Genomic DNA, 24,995 nt, shown 5'->3' with positions numbered 1-24,995 from the left:
GTCATTTGATTTTGTACCTAGTGATAAGACATTTCCAACTGCTGTTGTCAGGATTATTAATGTCAGACTGATTCATCCTCATAAGCAAGACTTCTTGCAGACTTGATAGATGTGGACATTCATTTTTCTGATGTGAGTTTTTCAGGCATCATGTGGTAAGATAACAGAATTCACATTTGGCCAAATAATAACAATATCACTGCTGAAGGAAAGGAAACTGACATTTATTCTGCAATTTTAGGAGAATTTCAAGGGAAGTCCACTTTCCTTTTTTGAGAAGCAGAGAGAACAAAAAGATGAAACATACTTAAAGGAACATTAACTCTTTCAGGATGGTAATCTACCTCTGTTCTCACGTTTGCATTCTCAGCCGGTTGGTTCGGTGTGCCCTTATCATGCATCACAGTCTGTTTTTGTGTTTTCGAGAGCAGGGAAAACTCGAGAGCAGGGAAAAAAATTTCTTAACTAGACGTTTTCTCTTGTTTCTAGGCCAAAAATCTACACATTCTTACATCAAGAAGCATTTTCTAGACACCCCTTGAATGTACCATTTACTTGAGTAATAAATTACTCAGGAAAATTATTAGAGAAAAATCATTACTCTTACTTCGCTACATTTGGCGGCGTTCCTCCGTTAATGTCAAATGATAATAAAGATGATTCATATAACTTGTTTTTTTGCGTTCCCACGCAAGGATGTTTTGCGTTATCTCGCAAAGATGTTTCTCCACAAACACTTCCTGTGCACTTCATTCATGTAAACCCTCCCGTTTTTGCCGAAATTCTCCCGTATTTTAGCATTCTATCTCACTATCATCCTATAATTAAGTATTTTCCCAATTTTAAAAGCACGCTGAAATTAATATTAAAATGTCTGCATTCACTTTCTTTACATTAAAGCTGTGCGTCAATCGTCGCCTTTCATATGCTACCTCTTAACCAGTGAATGCATGTGTTAGCGCTGACTGACAGAGGCGCTCCGTACAATAAACTGGGATCAGTTTATTGTATGCATTCACTGGTTCAGAGGTTGCATATGAAACACGACGATCGACGCATAGCTTTAATGTAAAGAAAGTGGGATAGAATGGTAAAATACGGGAGAATTTCTGCAAAAACGGGAGGGTTTACATGATCGAAGTGAACAGGAAGTGTTTGTGGAGAAACAGTTCTGCGAGATAACGCGAAATCTTTGCGAGGGAACTCAAAAACCTTAAAAATAAGTTTTCCTATCACCAGTTTTTTTTTCTTCCACCAATTTTTTTCCCACCATCACGTCCTTTCCGGGTCTCTGTAAGCAGCTGCTTTGTTTTTTATTTATTTATTTAAAAAGCTCATTAAAGCTGAGATATAACCTGAAAGACGACAATACAACACTTACTATCACAATCATCTGCAATCTTAATAGTTTATTTTACAGACATATAATATGCTGTTGTTCAATTGGAATTTTCATTTCAAAATTCATTCATTCATTCATTTTCTTTTCAGCTCAGTCCCTTTATTAATCCGGGGTCGCCACAGCGGAATGAACCGCCAACTTATCCAGCATACTTTTTATGCAGCGGATGCCCGCCCAGCCGCAACCCATCCCTGGGAAACATCCATACACACTCACTCACACTCATACACTACGGACAATTTAGCCTTCCCAATTCACCTGTACCGCATGTCTTTATACTGTGGGGGAAACCGGAGCAACCGGAGGAAACCCACGCGAACGCAGGGAGAACATGCAAACTCCACACAGAAACGGCAACTGACCCAGCCGAGGCAGCACTACCTACCACGCCACTGCGTTGCCTCATTCCAAGATGGTTTCCCAAATCGCACTAGAGTGTCGCCTCTTGGTGATTCTATGCTCTTTGTGATGGCTGAAGTCGAGGAAGACGTGTGAGTTTATACTGCGGTCACACCATGGCCATCTGCAGTTCCGAGAAGGATGATCACGCTGTCTGTGCAGTGAGTTTATCGGACCAGGTCACCTGCGGCCTCAAGTTTAGTTTATGTTTTCACTCCAAGATGTCAACAAGAATAGTTTGATAGTGCGATGCACGCTGTATATCGAACTGAGATTGCAACATATAGGGGAGAGTGGGGTAAAGTGAGACACTTTTTACATTTGCTCCCCTGTAAGTGAGCTAAAATTGTATAGCTGTAAAATTGACACATTTCTCATTAATTCAGAATGTTTCCTATAGCAATGAAATTTATCAGACTGAATTTAGGATAAAGGAAAGTTTGTTTTAAAAAAAGTTGTCTTGTGTCTCACTTTACCTCAGCTTCGGGGTAAACTGAGACCAAAAAAATCAAAGGGGTAAAGTAAACCAGCCAGGGGGTAAACTGATCCACTTACTTTTTCCACATTAAAACTAACGTAACAACGCATGTTGTAAGAGTCTGAATCCTGACGGCTAGCTTGACAACCACACATTTCAGAACTAATGTTGGACTAGTCAATATTGAATTGGGGATTGGTCAATTAAGCACATTTGTTTTCTAAACACTTGAAAGTAACTCTGAAGAAAAGCAAATACAACAATCTACTTCAAACTATTTGAATTTACATTCTAATGACAGATAGAACCCCTTACATAAGAAGACAATCTGGGGGTCAAAACACAGGAACCTTAGAGCCAGCTATAGTATATGGGGGTTCGAGAAAAGGACAATCAGAACTATATAGAACAGTTTGGGACTCGGGAACACAGGACTAGACCCACCTGAATTAGAACATCAACCTACTGTCATACTCTACAACTCCCACTCTTTTGTGTTTCCTTGGATTCTTCTTAAAAATTGCATGAACCTCGTCGCCAACCTAATTTCACCCACATGTTCCTGGATTACAACATTTGAGAGTGGTAACATTTCATGAGTAAACACATATCCAGGTTGGCTGGAAACACATGGCACATCCATGTAGACAATGTGCAATGAAAGGATTAGCATCAGTGATTGAACTATCTGCAGGTGGATCACCTGCAGGGGATAGATCATCCAAATTCTTCTGTAGTGGCAGGCTGGAGCTCAGGATTTGGCCAGTCTGACACCATGAATAGTGCAAATGCTTTATCTAGGAAAATTTCTCGGTTATATGGAAAATATTGCAGTGCACCTAAATCCAGAAGTGATGTTGCACGGTGTCACTGTTGATATAAAGGCCTCATTCACAGGTCCTACAGTCTGGTAGACTAAATTTAACTTGTGCCTTATGTCTCATTTTACCCCACATTTTAGAAAAAAATTATCTTTTTTAGCAATTCAAGCTAATCTTCAGCTAGCATCATGACATGTTTTTATATGTTGATAGATCATCAACATGTATGATATAAGTTTTTCTACTCGAAGCAATTTGCTTTGGCACAACAGTTGATTAAGCTGACGGCAAAAAAAATTACTTTTACAAGCAAAAAACATAATTCTGTGGAAAAAAACATGCTTTCCACAGCACCAGGAATTCCTATCCTTCACAGAAGAGGGGAAATGGAAGGGGATTGAAAACAAAATTGTTATAGAGTGATATACCAAAATCCATTGTCTAGATACAGGGGGTGTCTCACATTACCCCATTCTCCCCTACATGAATTCCAGCTCCAACCTGAAAAAACATGAAGTGGTAGTCTCAAAATTATCAAAATTTGAACCTTATTATTGGTAACTATGGGATGACTAAAGAAACTGCTGTTTATGAAATAACTGATTAGCCCTGCACATAAAAGTCATTCACATTGTTAACTATTAAAAATATAACATTTAAACATTTTTAACATTTTATTTTTAACATAAAATGAATGCCAAAAAACAATAGTTTGTACCATAGACAGTCAAAAAATATATATTGCTTAAGGGAGCTAATAATGTTGACATTAAAATAGTTTTAAAAACATTACAATTTATTTTAGCGGATATAAAACAAGACTTTCTTCAGAAGAAAAAATATTATAGGAAATACTGTAAAAATCCTCTCTGTAAACATCATTTGTGAAATATTTGAAAAATTTTGACTTCAACTAAATATATATATATATATATATATATATATATACATATATATATATATATATATTTATATATATAAATAAAATGTAAAGTAACCATTTACTTGAGTAATTTTTTCATCACATACTTTTTTACTCTTGCTCGAGTAACTTTTAAGATTTACTTTTACTTGAGTAATAATTTCCGCAAGTACTTGTACTTGAGTAAAGATTTTTGATACTCTACCCACCTCTGGATTCAACTGAACTAAATAAGGCAGGTGTGAAAGCACCCAAAACACCAATATTTTTCTTACCCCATTGGCAGATTATTTAGCTTTCAGGAAAAACTCACTTAATTCTGGCATATTATTTCTTAAATCAAGATAATAAGTTTTGCTTGTCTAGAAAATGCTTCTTGGTTTAAGAATATTTAGATATTCAGACTAGAAACAAGACAAAAAATCCAAGCAAGAAAAGCATGGCCTTAGCTTTACTTTCAGCAGTCATTAAGGATTACTCAGTGGTGTTTGTAGGGGTACTAACAGAGGGTTAAAACCAAGAACATGTAATAACAGATATTAACATAACTTGTGTTGCCTTACAGTGCCATATTTGAGAATCATTGCTTCATGGAAATATTACTGTAAGTTTAAGTCCCTACAGATGGCTGATTGTGATATTTGTTAATCATTAGCTTGATTTGGGTTCAGTCATAGAGCTGTATATGAGGACTTTATGGCTTTATCAGATTTAATTATGATCATTCACTGTTATTGTACCTCTGCCAGTGATGATCATTAAATTATACAGCCACTATTCAGTCATGTCTAGTCAGACGAGCAGGCACTGAAGTTCTGTGATTTTTAGCTATAAAAAAACATGAGGACAATTTGCACTATTTGCAGGAATGACTATAACACTGCAAAAAGACAGCAGATTCCAAATGCTATGAATGCATTCAGCTTATTATATTGGCTTGAGAAAGATCTTGCATGCAGATCTATTAGTCAAGCTTCTTTTTATTCTGAGACCAAATTTCTAAACACATCTCCTCTTATAGCTTTTGATTAACAAGCTCAAAAATTAAAGGTGATTTTTGGACTCACATGAACATTTTTGCTATATACACTCACCGGCCACTTTATTAGGTACACCTTCCTAATACCAGGTTGGATCCCCTTTTGCCTTTGGACCTGCTTTAATCCTTGGTGGCATAGATTCAACAAGGTACTGGAAATATTCCTCAGAGATTTTGGTCCATTTTGACATGATAGTTGCTGCAGGTTTATAGGCTGCACATCCATAATGTAAATCTCTCGTTCCACCACATCCCAAATGTGCTCTATTGCATTGAGAACTGGTGACTGTGGAGGCCATTTGAGTAAAGTGAACACATTGTCATGTTCAAGAAACCAGTCTGAGATGATTTGTGCATTATGACTTGGCATGTTATCCTGCGGGAAGTAGCCATCAGAAGATCACTGTGGTCATGAAGGGATGGACATAGTCAGCAACAATACTCAGGTAGGCTGTGGCGTTGACCCAATGCACAATTGGTACTAATGGGCCCAAAGTGTGCCAAGAAAATATCCCCAAAACAACTACACCACCACCAGCAACCTAAGCCATTGATACAAGGCAGGATAAATCCATGCTTTCATGTTGTTGATGCCAAATTCTGACCCTACCATCTGAATGTCGCGGCAGAAATCAGGACTCATCAGGACTCATCACACTCATGTGTGAATTGTAGCCTCAGTTTCCTGTTCTTAGCTGACAGGAGTGACACCCGATGTGGTCTGCTGCTGCTGTAGCCCATCTGCCTCAAGGTTGAACGTGTTGTGCTTTCAGAGATGCTCTACTGCATACCTTGGTTGTGGAAACTGACACTGATACTGCGATTTTAGGAGAATTTCAAGGGAAATCTACTTTCCTTTTTTTCCTGAAATGCAGGGGGGGGGGGGGGGGGATGTGATGGAATATACTTAAATGAACTTTAATTCTTTGCCAAACATCCACATGCATTGTGTCTGGACTTCTATAAAGATGTATTGATGTGCTTAATATCTCAGTTCAAAAACACACACAAAACATAATGTGCTCTATAGTCTATATCTAAAATATTCACTATATTGGCAACCGTTTTAGAAAACCCCTCTAAATTATTGAATTCAGGTGTTCGGAGCACTTCTATGGTAAAATCAGGCACCTAGGCATGCTGAATACTACAAACATTTGTTAAAGAATCAAATGTGGTAGCTGTACATTTGTGAAATCTGCTCACCATTACATATTACATGGATGACTGGAAGTGCTGTTAAACAACAAAGTGAAAGCAATTGGCACAGACAGTAATTCAGACATGAAATGATCGGTCATGTAAAATTCATAGAGCTGGGTCTGTGCAGGCCAAGGCACATAGTGGTTAGAAGTCTCTAACTTTCTGCAGAGTCAAAACTTACACACCTCCAAACTTCATGTGGTCTACAGATTAGCTGAAGAACAGTGCATAGAGAGCTTCATGGAATAGGTTTCCATTTCCAAGCAGTTTCATTCAAGCCTTATATAATCATGTGCATATAACCAGAGAGTGGGATGCAGTGGTGTAAAGGACACTGACGCGGACTCTAGAGCAGTAGAATAGAGTCTGACAATCACATGGAGAAGTCTGGGTTTCAGGGATGCCAGGTGAACATTACTTGCCTGACTGCATTGTGCTAATAGTGCTCTTAGTTCCAGTGAAAGTAACTCTTAATGCTTCACCATATCAAAATATTGCTGATAATTTCAATTGAACAGTCTTGGGATGGGCCCTTCCTGCTTTTTGACAGCATACCAGTGCACAAGGTTTGTAAAAACAATAATCAGCGAGTTTGGTGTGGAGGAACTTGACTGGCCTGCACAGAGTCCTGAACTTAACCCGATAAAACACCTTCGGCACAAATGTCGCCAGGCCTTTTTCTCTAACATCATTGACTGACCTCAAAAATGCACTTCAAGAGAAAACGAAATGCAGAAATAGTGACAAATATTACTAGTACAGTATGTTCATCCACTCTGTGCTGATTTGTATTTAATCTGCAGTTTATCTAATGATCCTTTTTTTTCTTACAATGGAGAGATTTGTGTGTGTTAATGAACTGCAGTATTACGCCACATTCAGACTGATGCAAACTCATGTGTTGAGCCATAATTACTCAATTATGTTTAAGAAACATTGTGAGAGGTTTCAACTGATAAAGAATCATCAATTGGCACACTCCCAGTCAGTTCTACAGTCAGTTTGTGTTAAAAACTTTGAGTCGCACACAAACACAACATTTAGAAGATGAGCTTTCTCTGATTTCTGAGATCTTACAGTAAAAAAAATGGTTTGTAGACAAGAAAACAAAAAACGTATTCAATATTGAAGCATATTAATTGTATTTATTGCAATGACAATCTGAAACAAGCAATTGTTTCCCCAGTTTAAAAAAATAATATATAAAAAAGTTTTACTTTTATTGTCTTTACAGCCGGTCAGTTTTAGCAGCCATGAATGCATTTCCCAAACACCACATTTAAAAACTAGCATTAAAGACAAGTTTAATCAGTTGGAGAACACAGTAAAACTTTATATTTAGTCTTGTACTGACACTAATGTTCTGATTTTAAATGAGGTTCTAGAATTTTCTTCACTTATTAGTCAAGTCGATTTGTTCAGCCATTTGTTTTCTTAATTCTTCTCTTAAATTTCACTCTTCAACCCTCAGAGAACTGCCTGAACAGGAACTCTGACCTTTTGTCACTGAAACTGGGCACAAAATGGATCTGCAGGACTTCAGAAAAGCCCTCAGACAAGCTGGGCACCACAAACTTTTTCCTGAAGAGAACAAAAAAGTGTTTTATTTACACATGTGTGTGAAGTTTTAAAAAAAATGGTTTAAGTTTTATAGTTCTATATTTAGTTAACTACAGTAATTTTTATAAACATGCCTTTTTTTTAGTTAAAGTAAATTAAAATAAGCCATTCCCTTAGCTGCCGGAACATAACATGTAACATGCAGTGGGGAAAATAAGTATTGAACATGTACTTATTTCTAAAGGTGCTATTGACTTGAAATTTTCCCCCAGATGTTGGGAACAACCAAAAAAATCCATTTATACATACAAAACAGATCTAATTAGTTTACAAATAAAGTTATGTGTAATAAAATAAAAATTGACGCAGGGAAAAAGTATTGAACACATGAAGAAAGGTGTATAAAGGGAGTGAAAGCCCAGACAGCAGTTGGAATCTCTCAGTAGTTACTCAGCAACCCTCTGCCCTTCCTCATTGTAAATGAATATTAGCTGCTCCAGTCCAACATCTACATTAGCAGCAGATGAAACCAAGGTGGACATTTTAGCAAGACAACAATCCAAAACACAGCAAAGGAAACTTTCAAACTCTCTCATTTTTTTTTTTTTTGGTTTTGTTTTATTGTTATGTTTGTATTATTTGGGTTTTTACCAAAATCTGGTTCAATTCTATGTTGACAGCTCCTTTAGAAATATTATTCCAAGGAAAAAAACACATTGTATTCAATACTTATTTTCCCCGCTGTCAATTTTCAATTATTTAATTTCAAGGAATATAATGGTTTTACTTTTATGCCTATAGTTTTAGTCAGTTATAAGACAATATTCTATTTAAAGTTTTTAATTGAACAGTTTTTATTGATTTAATTTAGTTGAAGTTATTTTAGTACATTATTAATGTACTAAAATAACTAAAACTGAATTAAATCAATAAAAAAGAACTTTCATGTCTGTTTGCAGAGGAAATATGTCGTTTTCATTTTGTTTAATGATTAAACTAAATGAAAATGACAAATATTTCCAAGACAAACAGAAATGAAATAAGTTTTTCATATATTTTATTTCAGTTTTAGTTTATTTACTTACTGAATTTTAGATGACAACAAGGTTTCAGTGAACTAAAATAAAAACCTTGATTGCAACAGCCTCATCTTTTACTCACTTGTAGCTGTGAATCACCATGTCATTGACAGGAACATGCTTAGTTGCAGAAGGAACCATCTCACGAAACTGAAGACAGGAAAAAAAGACAGATAAGAGAGTGTGACAATCAGTGAGTGAGTGTGCATTTCTGCCTTAATTTTTTAAAGTCAAGATACAGAGTTTCCATAAGAAAAATTAAGTGATTGCTGCTTAATATTTTATCAAATTATTTTGCTCAAGCAGAGTTTTATGTTTAATGTACTGCAGTTAAGACGGATACCCTGTTGTTATGCTTTGCTTGATCCAGACTGGCTGTGAAGTTGAAGCATCTGCAGGAAACTCCAGCACTTTGAGCCACATCTATATATCTGAAAATCATTGATGATAGCATTTTATAAGAATATTAATAATAATAATAATTTTTATATAGCACCTTTAAAAGTAACATCTCAAGATATACAAAATGTGCAGCAGTAAAAACATACATACAGCTGGGAAATAAGTATTGAGCACGTCACCATTTTTCTCATAAAACATATTTCTAAAGGTGCCGTTGACTTGAAATTTTCCCCGGATGTTGGCAACAGCCAAAGAAATCCATATATGCAAAGAAAACAGAGTTAATTAATTTACAAATTAAGTTATGTGTAATAAAATGAATGACGCAGGGAAAAGTATTGAACAGATGAAGAAAGGGAGGTGTAGAAATGCAGTGAAGGCCCAGACAGCAGCTGAAATCTCTCAGTAGTTCTTCAGCAGCTCTCTGCTCTTCGTCAGTATAAATTAATATTAGCTGCTTCAGTCCAACATCTACATTTCCAGGATGATGAAGATGAAACCAGGGTGGACATTTCAGCAAGACAAGGATCCAAAACACAGGCAAGGATACTCTTAAATAGTTTCAGAGAAAGAAATCAAGCTGTGGAATGGCCCAGCCAATCACCTGACTTGAATCCAATAGAAAATACAAAATAAGGATCAGATTTGAAAGACGAGATTCACAGAACCAACAAGATTTTTACACTCTTTTGAAGTCTGTGAAAAAAAGCTTAGCACTGCATGTGACTTCATTTTCCATATGATAGGCATCTTTAAGCTGCCATCACAAAAAAAGCCTTTTATACAAAGTATTAAATACATTTCAGAATTTAGTACATCCTCCTTGTGTCTTTCATTGTTAATACACATAGCTAAATTATTATTCCCAGGAAAAAACATGACATGCAATCCTTATTTTCCCCGCTGTTCAAGGATGAATGAAAAAAAATGCAATAATAAAAATAATTCAAAACGGTAAGTTTGAAGTGGCGATTTAAAAATACTCTCTGAGATTCTGCATTGCGAATATCAGTATCAGTAAATAGTTCCACAATTTAGGCGCAAATGAAAAGGCCAGAATAAATTTAAAAAAAAAAAACATCTGCTCTAGAAATGGAGGCTGGCACCTTTTTCTAGACTCTAGATCCGGGTTAGTGTTATCCACCGCTACGCTTTTGCCTTCCTTTAGCGCACGTTCACAAGCTGACACACAGTGCTGCCACGAGCCCATTGTGTCCTGTGATTTAAAAGAGACATCATCATCAATACACTTTCATAATAGTTTCATGATTATTTTACACGGTGGCAACTTGGTGAATAACTGAAGAATTCTCATTTGTTGATTTTTTTTACACAACAATCAAACATTTTTGAACAAAATTCCTGTTCATAGCAAATAACAACCTTTAAATTATGTTAGTTTTTATTTGGACATCCCTGATCATTAATAGCAACCTGTATGTTCATTCATTCATATATTCATTCATTTTCCTCCTGCTTACTCCCTTATTTATCAGGGTTCGCCACAGCAGAATGAACCACCAACTATTCCAGCATATGTTTTACAAAGCGGATGCCCTTTCAGCTGCAACCCAGTACTGGAAAACACCCATACACTCTCGCATTCACATACACTAATACTCTACGGTCAATTTAGCTTATTCAATTCACCTATAGCACATGTCTTTGTACTGTGGGGGAAACCGAAGCATCTGGAGGAAACATAAGCAAACACTGGGAGAACATGCAAACCCCACACAGAAATGCCAACTGGCCCAGCAGGACTCGAACCAGCCACCTTCTTGCTGTGAGGTGACAGTGCTAACCACTGAGCCACCTTGTCAGTATGTTCATCTATTTGTAAATACCTGATTCTAGTTAATACGACTTGTTTATTATGTTTATCCATCTGTAAATATGACCCCATAATTGCACTTTTAACGTATAGCTATATCCTGCACTTGCTGCTATTGCACTGATGGTTTGACCTAAACTGCATTCCGTTGCCTTGTACTTGTACATGTGTAATGACAAAGTTAAACTAATATAAAGATCACCCCTGGTAAATGGTTGCATCTTCTTGTAAAGTCTGTTGGCAATCATAAATATTTTGATGCATTTAATCTTGGTTTTGAAGGTCTGCTTCTTGCTTGTTTGGCCCAGTCTCAGCTGTGTATTAGCATGAGACTCATTACCATTTCAAGTGAATCATACTGTTTTCTATCAACCTTTTGCAGCATTTACAGCAGCACATTTGACTGGCACAGTGTCAGTATATTTCCTGAGAACTTCAATGCTAATGTCATCCTTGCCTTCAGCAACTGAAGCCAAATCCTATCGACTGAATCTTGAACATAATTATGTTAGACTTACAGTGAAATTGGCCTAGCTTGTGTTTTTGTAAGGAGCCAATTCATTCACCTTATTTTAAATTATATAATACAATTAGGGATGCTACGATCAGGATTTTTGCAGTCAATACAGAGTACCAATTTCTTGTCATGGTGATTAGCCAATACCGAATACCAATTCTTATGCTTCAAGCTTTATATAACATTGCCATTGCATACAGCACATTTTCTCTTTAAGTATAATAGGCCTACTTGAATGGAGATTTCTCCTTAACTAAGATAATAAGTGAGGGATGTTGCATATGATCATTTCTTATGACCATTTAGCGTGGACATGTCACGGTCAGAAGCAGGAAATAGGTCTATAAACTACTGTGTTTTTTGCAATAAGTATATTGCAAGTTAAAAAAATATACATAATATAAATATGTTTTTTTATTTCCCTAATATTTCCAGCCAGGTTTTAGTGAACTTGCAATATTGTCAAAACACAGAACATGACTATGCCTATAGCGATCTGTTCCCTCATGCATCTACTAACATGAACTTATAATGAACAATACTTGAGCAGCATTTATTGATCATAGTTCAGCATCTACTAATGCATTATGAAGATCCAAATTCATGCTTGTTATCAGTTAAAGCACCATGAGTGCATTAACTAATTATAACCTTAATAAGGTTGTATTAGATCCTTGTATTAGTACCTTAATGAGGTTACAACTAATGCAACCATTATTAAGATCCCAATTCCCACTTGTTATCATTAGTTAACGCACCATGAGTTAACATGAACTAACAATTAATGACTAACATAAACAAATACTAAAATAGATGTATTGTTCGATGTTTGTTCATGTTAGTAAATGTAGTTACTAACATGAATTAATTTAACATTAACAACGTAAAATGTTACCAGCACATTATACATGTGCTTGTAAGTCAAGTCAGCCTTTGTAGCTGTAGTTCTAAACTGCTTACTAATGTCTTTTAATGTAGGGTTAATGCTTTACAAATAATTAATTAACTTTTTACTAATGCTTAATTAATGATTTATAGTGTGCAGCTATTATAAAGTGTTACCCAAATACCTTAATTTGTGTTCTAAAGATGACTAATCCTTAAAATATGGCAAGTGTTCTAATAATTTCAGCCACCACTGTATTTTAAAGAAGCAATGTGATATAATTACTGTATTTTATATTTGTTAATAAATTATAATAGTTGTGAATTTGCATGCGTATGAAGTTAAAGCTAACAAATGTTATCAAAAGCATAAAGCTCAGCTATTTTCTTCTAACTTTCTTATAGTAGAGCGTGACGATCTACAACAATAGGTGATGCAGATCCAGCTCACACTCCTGCTACTCCAAAGTCAAACAACTGTCAAATGTGCATTTCAAAAAAAGCTATTAACATATTATAAATGTTAAATTAGTTATTGAAACATTATTAATATTACTTGATATTATAACTATAATATAATTAATATTATTGAGTAGCGCTTTCAAATCAGGAGCTGGAGCCACAACTTGTAGCACTTAGTTGAACAGGTGCAAGTGCTCCCAAACGTTAGTCTACAACTAAGATTTTAGTCATAATCCATGTGTTTTGGTACAAACACATTTTCTACAAAACATCCCTCAACAATTACGTGAAAGTAGTGGGTGTTAAAATGCTTCAACTACATTACATTTTACCCTTTGAAAGCACTCTGGAAGTGATCATAAGCAGACAAGCTCAGAGAGCTTTAGCACCGGTTTGCAACTGTTTTTAGCATTGTGTTAAAATTGGCAAATTTAACAAGAGACTCAGTTGAGGGATTAGCAGAACAATTAGGCCCAACATCTCTTATGGCAATGCAAAATAGGATAGCCTTAGATATGTTAGTGGCCAAAGAGGGCGAAGTATACAGGATGTTTAACTGCACCTTCATACCGAATAACAATCGTTGCAAATCCTTTGCAACTTTTGTCGCTATTTTGGTTACCCGTAGTTGTTGTTGTGTACCTTGTATTCGCTTCCTATGTACTCACCTGATAGTGTATTTATTTATTTATTACATATTTATTGCCACATCAGCAACTTATGGCTATTTCGTGGCCAAATGGATATACATTTAAATATTACATGATAAAAACAATTTCGTATTATATAAAAAATTACTTAGACAAATATATAAAATATAAATAGATAAAATTTACAAAAAAAATTATTCAAAGTTAAATATGATTTTTCAGTTCTATTTTTGATTAAAAAAAATTTAAAACTCTTCCTGGTGGTACCTTTTTAAAAATGTCCATCATCAAATGTCCATCACCAAGTCGCCTGATAGTGTAAACAATTGAGAGTAAACAACCACCACCCTATCAGATGTTGCTCCGGAACGAGACAGACTATGTTGAATAAGAGACAACATTGGAATGGTATGAGGTATAAATGGTATAAATAATTATTTATTTTTTTCTATCTAGCTGTGTCATGTTTATGTATGTAATTTAGCTGTCTTGTGTTCATGTATGTACAGTTGAAGTCAGAATTATTAGCCCCCCCTTTGTATTTTTTTTCTTTTTTAAATATTTCCCAAATGATGTTTAGCAGAGCAAGAAAATTTTCACAGTATGTCTGATAATATTTTTTCTTCTGGAGAAAGTCTTATTTATTTTATTTCAGCTAGAATAAAAGCAGTTTACATTTTTTTAAAAAACCATTTTAAGGTGAAAATTATTAGCCCCTTTAAGCTATATTAAACAGAAATTGAGAAAAAAAAATAGGTAAACAGGGTCTTTGGTTCTCTGTTGCTTATCACTACTCACCCTGTTTACATATGCATAACCCTTTGGAATGATGTGGTTCTGGAAGAACGTTGACTTGCCCGCTGGAACACAAAACAAGTTTAGATTATACAAAATTCCTGGTTAGAGTAGGGAGAAAAACGGGGAATAAAGCTCTCACCTCCAGGAAATCCCACAGCAACAATGATTTCCTGCTTGGTAGAGGTGAGCGAGGCATCAGGTGGATCGTAAAGACATGCTTTAGAGTCTAATTTCCTCTGGACAATGAGATAAAAAGACAGAATATTGTTACTGTTGCTTCAACACTGTTCAAGAGATTAGAGCTGGCATGACTTTTGTGGTATTGAAAGGCATCTCTTTTGTTCACAAGGTTGCATTTGTTTACTCAAAAACATAGTAATATTGTAAAATATTATTACCATTTACAGTTGAAGTCAGAATTATTAACCCCTCTGAATTATTAGCCTCCCTGTTTATTTTTTTCCCCAATTTCTGTTTAACGGAGATATTTTTTTCAACACATTTCTAAACATAATAGTTTTAATAACTCATTTCTAATAACTGATTTATTTTATCTTTGCCATGATGACAGTAAATAATAGTTAGATTTTTACTAGATTTTTTTAACTAGATACACTAGATTTTTTTTTTACAAGACATTTCTAAACAGCTTAAAGTGCATTTAAAGGCTTAACTAGGCTAATTAGGTTAACTAGGCAGGTTAGGGTAATTAGGCAAGTTATTGTATAATGATGTTTTTTTTCTGTAAACTATAAAAAAATATATATAGCTTAAAGGGGCTAATAATTTTCACCTTAAAATGTTTTTAAAAAAAATCTAAATCTGCTTTTATTCTAGCCGAAACAAAACAAATAAAACTTTCTCCAGAAGAAAAATATTATCAGACATACTGTGAAAATTCCCTTGCTCTGTTAAACATCATTTAGGAAATATTTTAAAAAGAAAATTAAAGGGGGTTTATTAATTCTGATTTCAACAGTAAAATAACTTTTACCATGTTTTGAAAAATAACTTGTTCTTATGATGTCAAAAAGTGTAAATATTTATATATATATATATATATATATATATATATATATATATATATATATATATATATATATATATATATATATTTATATATATATATATATATATATATATATATATATATATATATATATATATATATATATTTTTTTTTTTTTTTTTTTTTTTTATCCAATCTATGATGTCATATAATAAATCAGAAATTTGCTTAATATGCTGATTTGATGCTCGAGAAATGCTTCCGATTACTTTTGTTCAAACAAATCTACTGTTTGTTATTTTTGTGGAAACTGTAATAATGTTTTTTTCATATTTGATTAATTGAAAGATCAAACGTAGTGTAATAAACTTTTTTTTTTTTTTTAAATATGTACGTGAAATAAAAATATTAGGGAAAAAATTATCATTTACAGGGTCAAATTCTGGGAAGCTGAATGAAGCAGGTTTCCAGCCCAAGAAGTATTCCTCTGGGGTGTAAAACTGAAGGCCAATGTTCAGGGCAAACTGAGGGCAAAAAGAAAGAAGGAAAAAAAAAATCAACAGGATTTCAAATTCTGTAAAGCTTACCTTTTTTATTATTCTAAAATGGAGCAAGAACAACCCTATTGTGCCCTCTCCTGGCCAAAAAGTAGTAAAGATATTATACACAATAATTATTTGCTGTAATTAAAAAAATATATACAATTCACCATCAGTCAGCTAATGAGTAATAAAGACTGCTAATGTCATTACCAGTCTGTCACTGCAGGAGAAGTCTTTCTTCTTTTTCCCTGGGGCCCAGTTAGCAGGACGTCCTGCTGCATCTATGTATGAATGAATGAATGAATGACCAAAAATATTTTATATATATCTTCTTGCATTATCACATAATACTTTTATAAGAAAAAAGCTAATATATATATATATATATATATATATATATATATATATATATATATATATATATATATATATATATATATATATATATATATGTATAGCCAAGCCCAAAATTATTCAAACCCCTGGCAAATTCTGACATGAAAAGTTTTGTTCAAATGTAAAAATAAGCTGAGGCACAACGATGGCTCTTGTACATCATCTTATTATCTTATGGAAAAACCTGTGTCAAGTAACTTTAAGTTAGGATTTGGCATGGGTATACATAATTTCGGGTGTGACTCTATATTATTATTTCTTTAAATAGCAAAAAAAAATCCTGTTTTTTGTATTATTTTGCTTCATAACTTGAATTAGGGGTCATTCTAACTGCATTCTAATAGTCGTCAACACACAATCAATATAGTGTATTTAGTTTGTTTGTTTTAAGCAAAAGTGAGTGACATAGTTTGTAATTTCAGCTTACACATTGTAAAAAAGTACAATATTAATCACAGATAATCATATCACAGACAAAGCTAATCACACTCAAAAGGAGCTCACCTCCTACATACAAGCTCTCTGACACGTCTATTGTCACTCCGCTATTCGCCTGCAAAACACCACAGTAAATGTGTTACAAAACATGATGCGGCTTGCTGCTTCTAACATAGGAACATGTCAGTAATAAAGTCCCTCTAATAAAAAAACTTTAAGGAATAGTGATTCACCTTCTCACACAGATGCTCCCACATCCCAATGACAGGTTTTCTGTAAATCCCAGGGGCTGTGGAAACAAACACCTGAAAAAGACAATGTACTTCCATTTCTAAATATATAAGTTTATATCCACACTTAATTTTATTACACCAGTAGTCAATGTATTTAAGGCAAGAAATCAATACTTTTGTTCGACAAAGACACATTCTAGTCTGTTTTGACCTTAAAGAGTTTTCTTTAAAAAGGTAAACATTTAGATAAAATTACAAATGCTGCAGGTTTCATTTTCAAATATGTATGGATTTTATTATTGTAAAATAAATGTGTAATAATCTTCTGTAAAATATTAACTTCTGTACAACACTCTATAAGTAGGAGTGAATATAAAAAGTGAATATAAAGATGAATATGTACAACAATTGACTAAATATACCAGCATGAATCAACAGGGTATATGCAGGAATCCTAAAGGTAATTTCAATACTTTTTAAAGAACTTCTCAGAATATTTTAAGACCTCATCGCCACTTCAAGTTGGTAATAAACCGTTGTTAATAAACAGTTGTAGTAAAATAAATCAATGGAGCACAACCATGCAACAGAACTCAGATAAGCTCAGAAGAAACAAAGCTTCAAAGAATAAATTACGTGGTTGTTTTGAGTGACAGGCCACTGTTTAAACTCGTCTTTCTCCGACCTGGAGTATGCAAACATACATTTTCCCATCTGTTTCGCAACATCTGGTTTCGCTCTATGGTTTCACTACACTCGGACGGAGGAGCTTGGATAGATGCGCCCTAGCCCAAACTAATTGAATGGATCAAGCACGTCGTTGTTAATATTTAGAGCAAAATAATTATAATTATTCTTTTTTTGGAGTCAAACACTTTGGACAACGCTTGAACAAAAATGAAGACCTCGTAAAAATGTGATTAAGACTTTTAAATACCTTTTAAGGCCTTTAATTTTCTCATAATTAATATAAACTTTTAAGACTTTTTAAGACCCTGTGGACACCATGATCAATTATTTTATTCAAAACTTAAACGTCTATGTAAGAACAAAATTGAAAATTACCATGTTTTTAACATAGTACTACTGTATATAAAACTGCCCTTTTGTTCATAAAAATACTAAATAAAAACACATTTTAATGAATAACAAGGGGTAAAGTAATACTATGGTAACAGTCAACGGTTTTTCAAATTATCAGATAGAATTTTTTTGGCATGTTGACTCAAAAAGCATACCGATTTATATAAGGACATTTATAATATCACAAAATATTTCTATTTCAAACAAATGCTTATGTTTCACTATGTTTATGTATTCTATTCATTAAAGAACCCCCAGAAACACATCACAGTTTTTACAAAACTGCTTTTAATATTGATGATAATTGATAATAAATTTATTGGAAAGCAAATCTTATTAAAATATTTTCTAAAGGATCACGTGACACTGAAGACAGGAGTAATAATGTATATTTTTTAATTAAATAAATGTAAGAGTTACTACAGAAAGTTACCTGATATTTTGATACCTGATATATGATACTGAATGAAAAATCAATGAATCATTAACCTGAATGGGCAGTTGCAGTGTCTGGAGAATGTCCTCAGCTTTAGATTTGAACACCTCGGGTCTAAGTTTGCCTCGAGAAATACCCATCTGATTGGTGAAAAACACCACCTGAAGAAGACAAATGCAATAAAGATGTTTCTCTACATTGATGCAATATCCACAGCTATCAGACATTTTCAGATTGACTGATGTACATAAAATAAAGTGACAGCACCTTATATCCTTTCTTTAACAGACTGGCCAGCTTGGGCTGAATCTCTGGGAATAGAATCCTAAACAAAAGTGAAAACATCATATGAGAAAAGACAAACAGATGCAGAGTATCCACTTTTTTTCCTGTGCCCCATGATTAGGCCCATACAGAACCGGTGCACACAGAAATGTGCAGATTTTTAGCCCATCTTTGAGTCGAATTATTTACTTATGTAAATGTGCGTTAATATATACTTAATCAGTTCTTATATTAATTTCAGCAATTATTATTATTATTGAACAATATATTCATATTATTGAACAATATGCCAATGTTTGTTTTATTTACAATACAATAAAGTAATTTTCCTGTATTTTAGGAAATGTATCTTTTGAGAGACTTGCACTTGTACCAAACAAGTGGATTTTTATTGAATATAATGTTTTAGGTTTTTAGTTACTATAATCTACAAAAAAAAAATGCATTTGAAAATACAGCCACAGCAAAAGCTCCATAGGCATCAAATGTATTCTCTTAAAAAGTGTGTAAAATGTTTCCAGCACACCAGCTCTTGTTTGGCTGAGCACCCTGAGATTGATGTGCATGCTTTTGAAAAACAAATGTTTTAGTTACTATTCTCTCAAATTTATTCTGCAGATATTTCTGTGCATAAATAGTAAAAAAAAAAAAACATTTTATGTCTTGCTCTGCCCATGATGCTTTATGTGAATTATGAGAGCTACTTTTGTTAAGCCTGTAAACAATCAGCAAAGTGTTAAAAAAACAGCGTACTGTAAGGTACCATTATTCTCCTCATTATTCATCCTTTAAATATTAAAATAATTCTTATTAGAACTAACAAACTGTAAGAATAAAAATTATCATATTCATTTGTTTATATGACAAAACATGTCTTTTTGACTCAAGAAGGTCCATACTGACTCCAAAGGCAGATACTGATAAGATCAGGGCCTGGTGTGTGGACTATGTGGACAATGTGGTCACATGTTAATTGGTCAGTTTGAATGTCTCAGCATTTGGGCTTTTGGTCAAGAAAGATACAAAATAGGTGGTAAAACACTGCTCTGGCTCTTTTCTTTTCCTGGCTTCTCTTCTCCTGGCCTGTCTTTTCCTGGTCTGCTTTCCTCCTCTGCTCCTCCAGAGTCTTTCTTCTCTGACTCTACTACAATCAGGCTAACTTCTGGGCCGGCTCTCTTTGTCTCTCTCTCCCTCCCCCTGTGTCTCTCCTTCTACCTCTAGTAACTTTAATTTTACATTTAAGCTGGGTACAATTTATATCATATGTTTTATCATTCTATATTTTATCATTTTATACAGTTTTTTTGTAACTAATTCAGTTGTAAACAAACTTTCAGCACACAAATAATTATCTCCAAACATCTAAAACAAACTGAAAAACTTGACAAAAGAAAAGAAAAGCATGTGACATTTTTGTAATGTAGGGATTACAATAATATTCAACATGTCAGTAATATTATCATAGTCAAGGTAATATAAAAAAATAAAGAGTAAATAAATATAATTTATTTTTATAGAGAAAATATAAAACGAATCTGTAGGAACAAAACGACATGAACTCAAGTGTTTTGGCCACAGATATTCTTGTGGTATTGATGTTGTGTTAAAATTACAAAATAAAATAATACAATGTTTATTCAGCTATTGCACACTGATCTGTCTTAAAGTAAACAATTATTCTATTTAAGTTGTAAAATCAAACCGCAGTCCTGACGGAATAAGAAAAACCCGGCCCCATTCAATATTCCGTTCTAGTTGGTCATCATACTGAAATAAAATTCTGCAGCAACTTTTCACATGAACTTTAAAATACTAAGGTTAACATTATTTACATGATGTTTTATAAAAAAAAAAACAAAGCTAAACTATCCTCTCACTCTCACTGTTTTCACTACTGTATGTATATAGATTATTTTTAGCACATACTTATTATTAAAAAATGGTTTGTTTCAGTTTTTTGAGTGGAAGTTCCCCAAACCAGAAGTGCAACCCAGAATCTGAAAGTAAGTCCTCCAACTAGACTCACCTCCAGTCGTCTGGACCTGTGGGAAACACTTTGCCAGACTTGGTTGTGATAATGCAGCCGTCAATGTCAAACCCTGCAATCTGAATTTAGACATAAAGCATACATTGATGTTGCTGATGAAACACTGACAGTATGCAGTTGCTGTGTGAGAGTGTGAGGTTTACTTTTGAGCTGGCGGTTACTCCTGCTGCAGTGAACAGCATCAGACTGCCAATCTGCTGCCAGTGACTCTGAGAGCAGGCGGAGGATGGATTGCTGCTTTTGACTGATGGAGAGTTCAGGCCATCGTCCCTCTCTCTCTGGGCGAACGCCTGCAACTGCTGAAGCTTCTCCTCAGCTGAGGTCTCGTCATCTTCATCATCCTCATCTTCACGTCCTCGTTTAGAATGAGGGACATCATCCACAGGGCTGTGAGGTCGCTTGGTTGCCTAAAAAAAAAAAAACAGTATTGTTTTATTTATGTTTTGTACTAGTTTCTAAGTTTTATATTTTCTGTTTTTATTATAATTTTTGTAATTTTGTTATGAGCTTTTGCTATTTTTTAATATTTCATTTTTAGTCATTCTGATACTTCTATAACACAATACAGAGTTAATTATTACAATTTCAAATTATTTTTTAAATAATAATTATTACAAATATTAATATTTAGTTTTGACTATTTAAATTAACAAATAATATCCTTAATAGTTAGAGTCAATATTTTATGGAATGTTGATTATATAGAATAAAATATCCATAATAATAATAATATATATTTTTTAAATCTGTTTTTTCAAAAGAGTCAGAACCAAAGAAATGGAAGATCATCAAATAAATGTTTTTTTTTAATTAGCTATTTCCATCTACTAATAATTCGTTTGTGGATTCAAACATTTTCATACTTAAAAACTTACAATAGTCTTGAAATAATCTTTTTCTGCATGTATTGTCATTGTCGTTAATAGTAATGTTTACATATAGTTTTATGATTACAGATACAGCGGGGGGAAAAAGTATTGAGCACGTCACCATTTTTCTCAGAAAACTTATTTCTAAAGGTGTCGTTGACTTGAAATTTTCCCCGGATGTTGGTAACAACCAAAGAACTCCATATATGCAAAGAAAACAATTTACAATTAGTTTACAAATTAAGTTATGCGTAATAAAATGAAACTACACAGGGAAAATGTCATGAACACATGAAGAAAGGGAGGTGAAGAAAGGTAGTGAAGGCCCAGACATCAGCTGAAATCTCTCAGTAGTTCTTCTGCAACCCTCTGCCTTTTGTCATTGTAAATGAATATTAGCTGCTTCAGTCTAACATCTACATTAGCAGGATGATAAAGATGAAACCAGTGTGGACATTTCAGCAAGACAATGACCCAAAACACAGCCAAGGAAACTCTCAAATGCTTTCAGAGAAAGAAAATCAAGCTGTAGAATGGCCCAGCCAATCACCTGACTTGAATCCAATACAAAATACAAAATAAAGATCAGATTTAATAGACGAGATTCACAGAACCATCAAGATTTTTACACTCTGTTGAAGTCTGTGAAAAAATTATATGGTCATTTAAATAATGTATTTGACTTAAATATATATTATATAATTTACATTTATTGGCCTCTTCAGAACATTATTATTACCAAAGTTTAAAAAAAAAGTTGTGCTGTCCTACAATATTTTTAGGATTCTTTGATGAATTTTAAATATATTTACTGTCACTTTAATGCCCCCTTGCTTAATAAAAGCGTTAATTTAAACATTTATTCAATTTTTTTTTTAAGTAGTCTAAATTCATGAACTGGAATATTCATCATACATTTAATACCTTTTTAGGGGATTTAGAAAAGTAATCATGGATGTTTCTTTTGGGGATGCCTGAGCTTTCTTTGGAGCTTTTCTGTCTTTGCCTGCTTTCATTAGTGGTCTTTTCTTTCTTCTTAGGAGAGGGAGACATCCCAGCTGAGTTTCCAGCAAATTCCACAGTGAACGGGTGGGACTGATTGACCAGGTACAGCGTTTGGCCAGACGTCAGACATCCAGACTCACCACGACCCAAACACTGACCATCCAGTGAAGAAGGGTTGGGGCCGAGCTGTGAAAACAGTATTATTTACTCATGCGTGCTTTCCTACTCTTAATATTTTAGAATGCACTTTATCCTCATTACACATTCAGGTCCATTTTGACTTTGAAGATTCTTTTTAAATGCATCCATACACAAATATATAATGATAAAAATGGATACGCATGCCTTCACTGGTTAAAATTTTACTTATTTACTTTGAAAACTTATTTAGATTGAAAATGTTTCAGAATAATATTGTTCAGTTTTATATTCTTTTTTTAGTGCTGGGCAAGATCAATCGTGATTAATTGCATTCAAAATAATAGTTTCTTTTGACATAATAATATTAGTGTATATATATATATGTGTGTGTGTGTGTGTGTGTGTATTATTTATAGGTAATACACCCACATACATAAAAACAAAACTATACAAAACTATTTTGTTACATTGATATTTAAATGTATATATTATTTATATCATTATTCATATATTTTTATACGCAAATGTAAATAAAATTTTTCTCAATTATATGCATACATGCGAGTATTTATATATACATAATAAATATACACAGTTCACACACTTATGTCAAAACAAACTTTTGGATTTTGGATGCGATTAATCATGATTAACTTTGCCTTTCGTTAGGAAAATATCAATGTTTCATAAATTTTGACTGTGAGTCAAACATGCCAAATAAATCCATTATTCCAATTCTCACATTACATTCTTATAAATGTATATCAAAAAACATCTCCATCTTATATCAAATGTAAACGTAGCAAAGTAATAACATAGTAACATATTCTACATATTTTGCATATACTGTGATTATTATGCAGTTGCTGATCAATAAAATATGAAAAACAAGCTCTAATATAATACAAATGATGACTTCACAATGTTAAGCTGACTAATTTACCTGTGTAACCAGAACTTCTTGTTTGGCATAATCAGCCACAAGCTTGACTGTAAAACAAATATGCACTTCCATTATGAATAGACAGACAAATGAGCACTAAAGGCTTTAGAATAACCAAGATGGGTGTGGTGTGATGTAATCCAAAAAAAAAAAACCACCCTGATGCCTTGAACACTTCTTGTCTGAAACTCTGGATTCAGGACCTCGACCAAACATAAGAGCTCGACCATCAGCCAGATCCACCCGAGCTCCATTCACACTTACTAGTGCACACTGCATCTTCATTCACTGACAAGACAGCTGCTGCACTCCAGGAAATGCAGTACTGTTGAGATTTATAAAACCAGAATAAATGCTAAGTGATTATTCTTCTTTAACGTTACATTTCTATGAGACGTATGCGTGAAATACAATAGTTTAACCACATAAATCTAACATTCCGTCTCCTCGTTATAATACGTCTTTTGATTGTGTTAAAACAATAAAACAGGTCGGACTTTGACTACCAAGGGTTCACTTTATATGGTCAACTATCTTTATATATAACATGCACAGCATACGTGTGCCAGCAAATTTCCTCAAACTTAATTTTCAGTCGAGACAATTTGGTAATGTGGCTAAATGCATAAGATAAGACTTAAAAATAACTTACGCACTGTTTAATGCTTTACAAGAACTTCTTGTGATTCATTCGTTTTACACGGTTCTCTAGCGCGACACGTAAATATTTCCGGTGGTGAACAGCGGCATCCATTGTTTGGTTCCTACTTCCTACATCATTGGGCGTCACCAATCGTATTTCTGTACTTAGTTTACGTAATACCATAAATATTACGAGGTTTAAATGTTGCACTTTAGTGACATCTTAAGCACAACTATTTGCTGGATTACTTTGTTGGCTGGTATAATGTGCATGCTTTTTATGCATATTATTTTAACCGTTTACCATACCATTTCACTTCTAAAGTATTTATTTACAAATATGTTTTTAAAATCTAAGTTTTACATCACAGCTTTATGAATAATGTTATGAGATTAGTGTTTTAAATTTACAATTTTGAAAAAAGAAATATGAAATGTTGGGGAAAATGCTTGCGTAGGTAAGGCCTACTATATG

General features: G+C 33.7%; 1 protein-coding gene across 2 annotated transcripts; it reads right to left on the bottom strand.

Moving 5' to 3' along the window:
* Positions 1-7,389: 7,389 nt before the first annotated feature.
* pnkp (polynucleotide kinase 3'-phosphatase) lies at positions 7,390-24,635 on the bottom strand. 2 transcript variants are annotated; one of them, XM_056474278.1, is made up of 18 exons: positions 24,531-24,635; positions 24,037-24,203; positions 23,879-23,925; positions 22,714-22,980; positions 21,064-21,327; positions 20,900-20,979; positions 18,856-18,913; positions 18,642-18,749; positions 17,070-17,141; positions 16,903-16,951; positions 16,213-16,283; positions 15,892-15,984; positions 14,591-14,687; positions 14,452-14,513; positions 10,412-10,521; positions 9,247-9,334; positions 8,986-9,053; positions 7,390-7,845 (listed from the first exon to the last, which is right to left on the bottom strand). In XM_056474278.1, the coding sequence occupies exons 2-18, from the start codon at positions 24,161-24,163 to the stop codon at positions 7,725-7,727; spliced, it is 1,782 nt and encodes a 593-aa protein (XP_056330253.1). In that variant the 5' UTR covers positions 24,164-24,203; positions 24,531-24,635; the 3' UTR covers positions 7,390-7,724. The 2 variants fall into 2 exon arrangements, with proteins under 2 accessions (XP_056330253.1, XP_056330254.1); XM_056474279.1 differs by having other exon boundaries at positions 24,535-24,635.
* Between the last annotated feature and the right edge of the window lie 360 nt (positions 24,636-24,995).

Source organism: Danio aesculapii, chromosome 15, assembly GCF_903798145.1.
Source record: "Danio aesculapii chromosome 15, fDanAes4.1, whole genome shotgun sequence".
NCBI lineage: Eukaryota > Metazoa > Chordata > Actinopteri > Cypriniformes > Danionidae > Danio > Danio aesculapii.
Note: the sequence above shows the minus strand (reverse complement) of the source record. Positions and strands in the feature narration are given on the sequence as shown.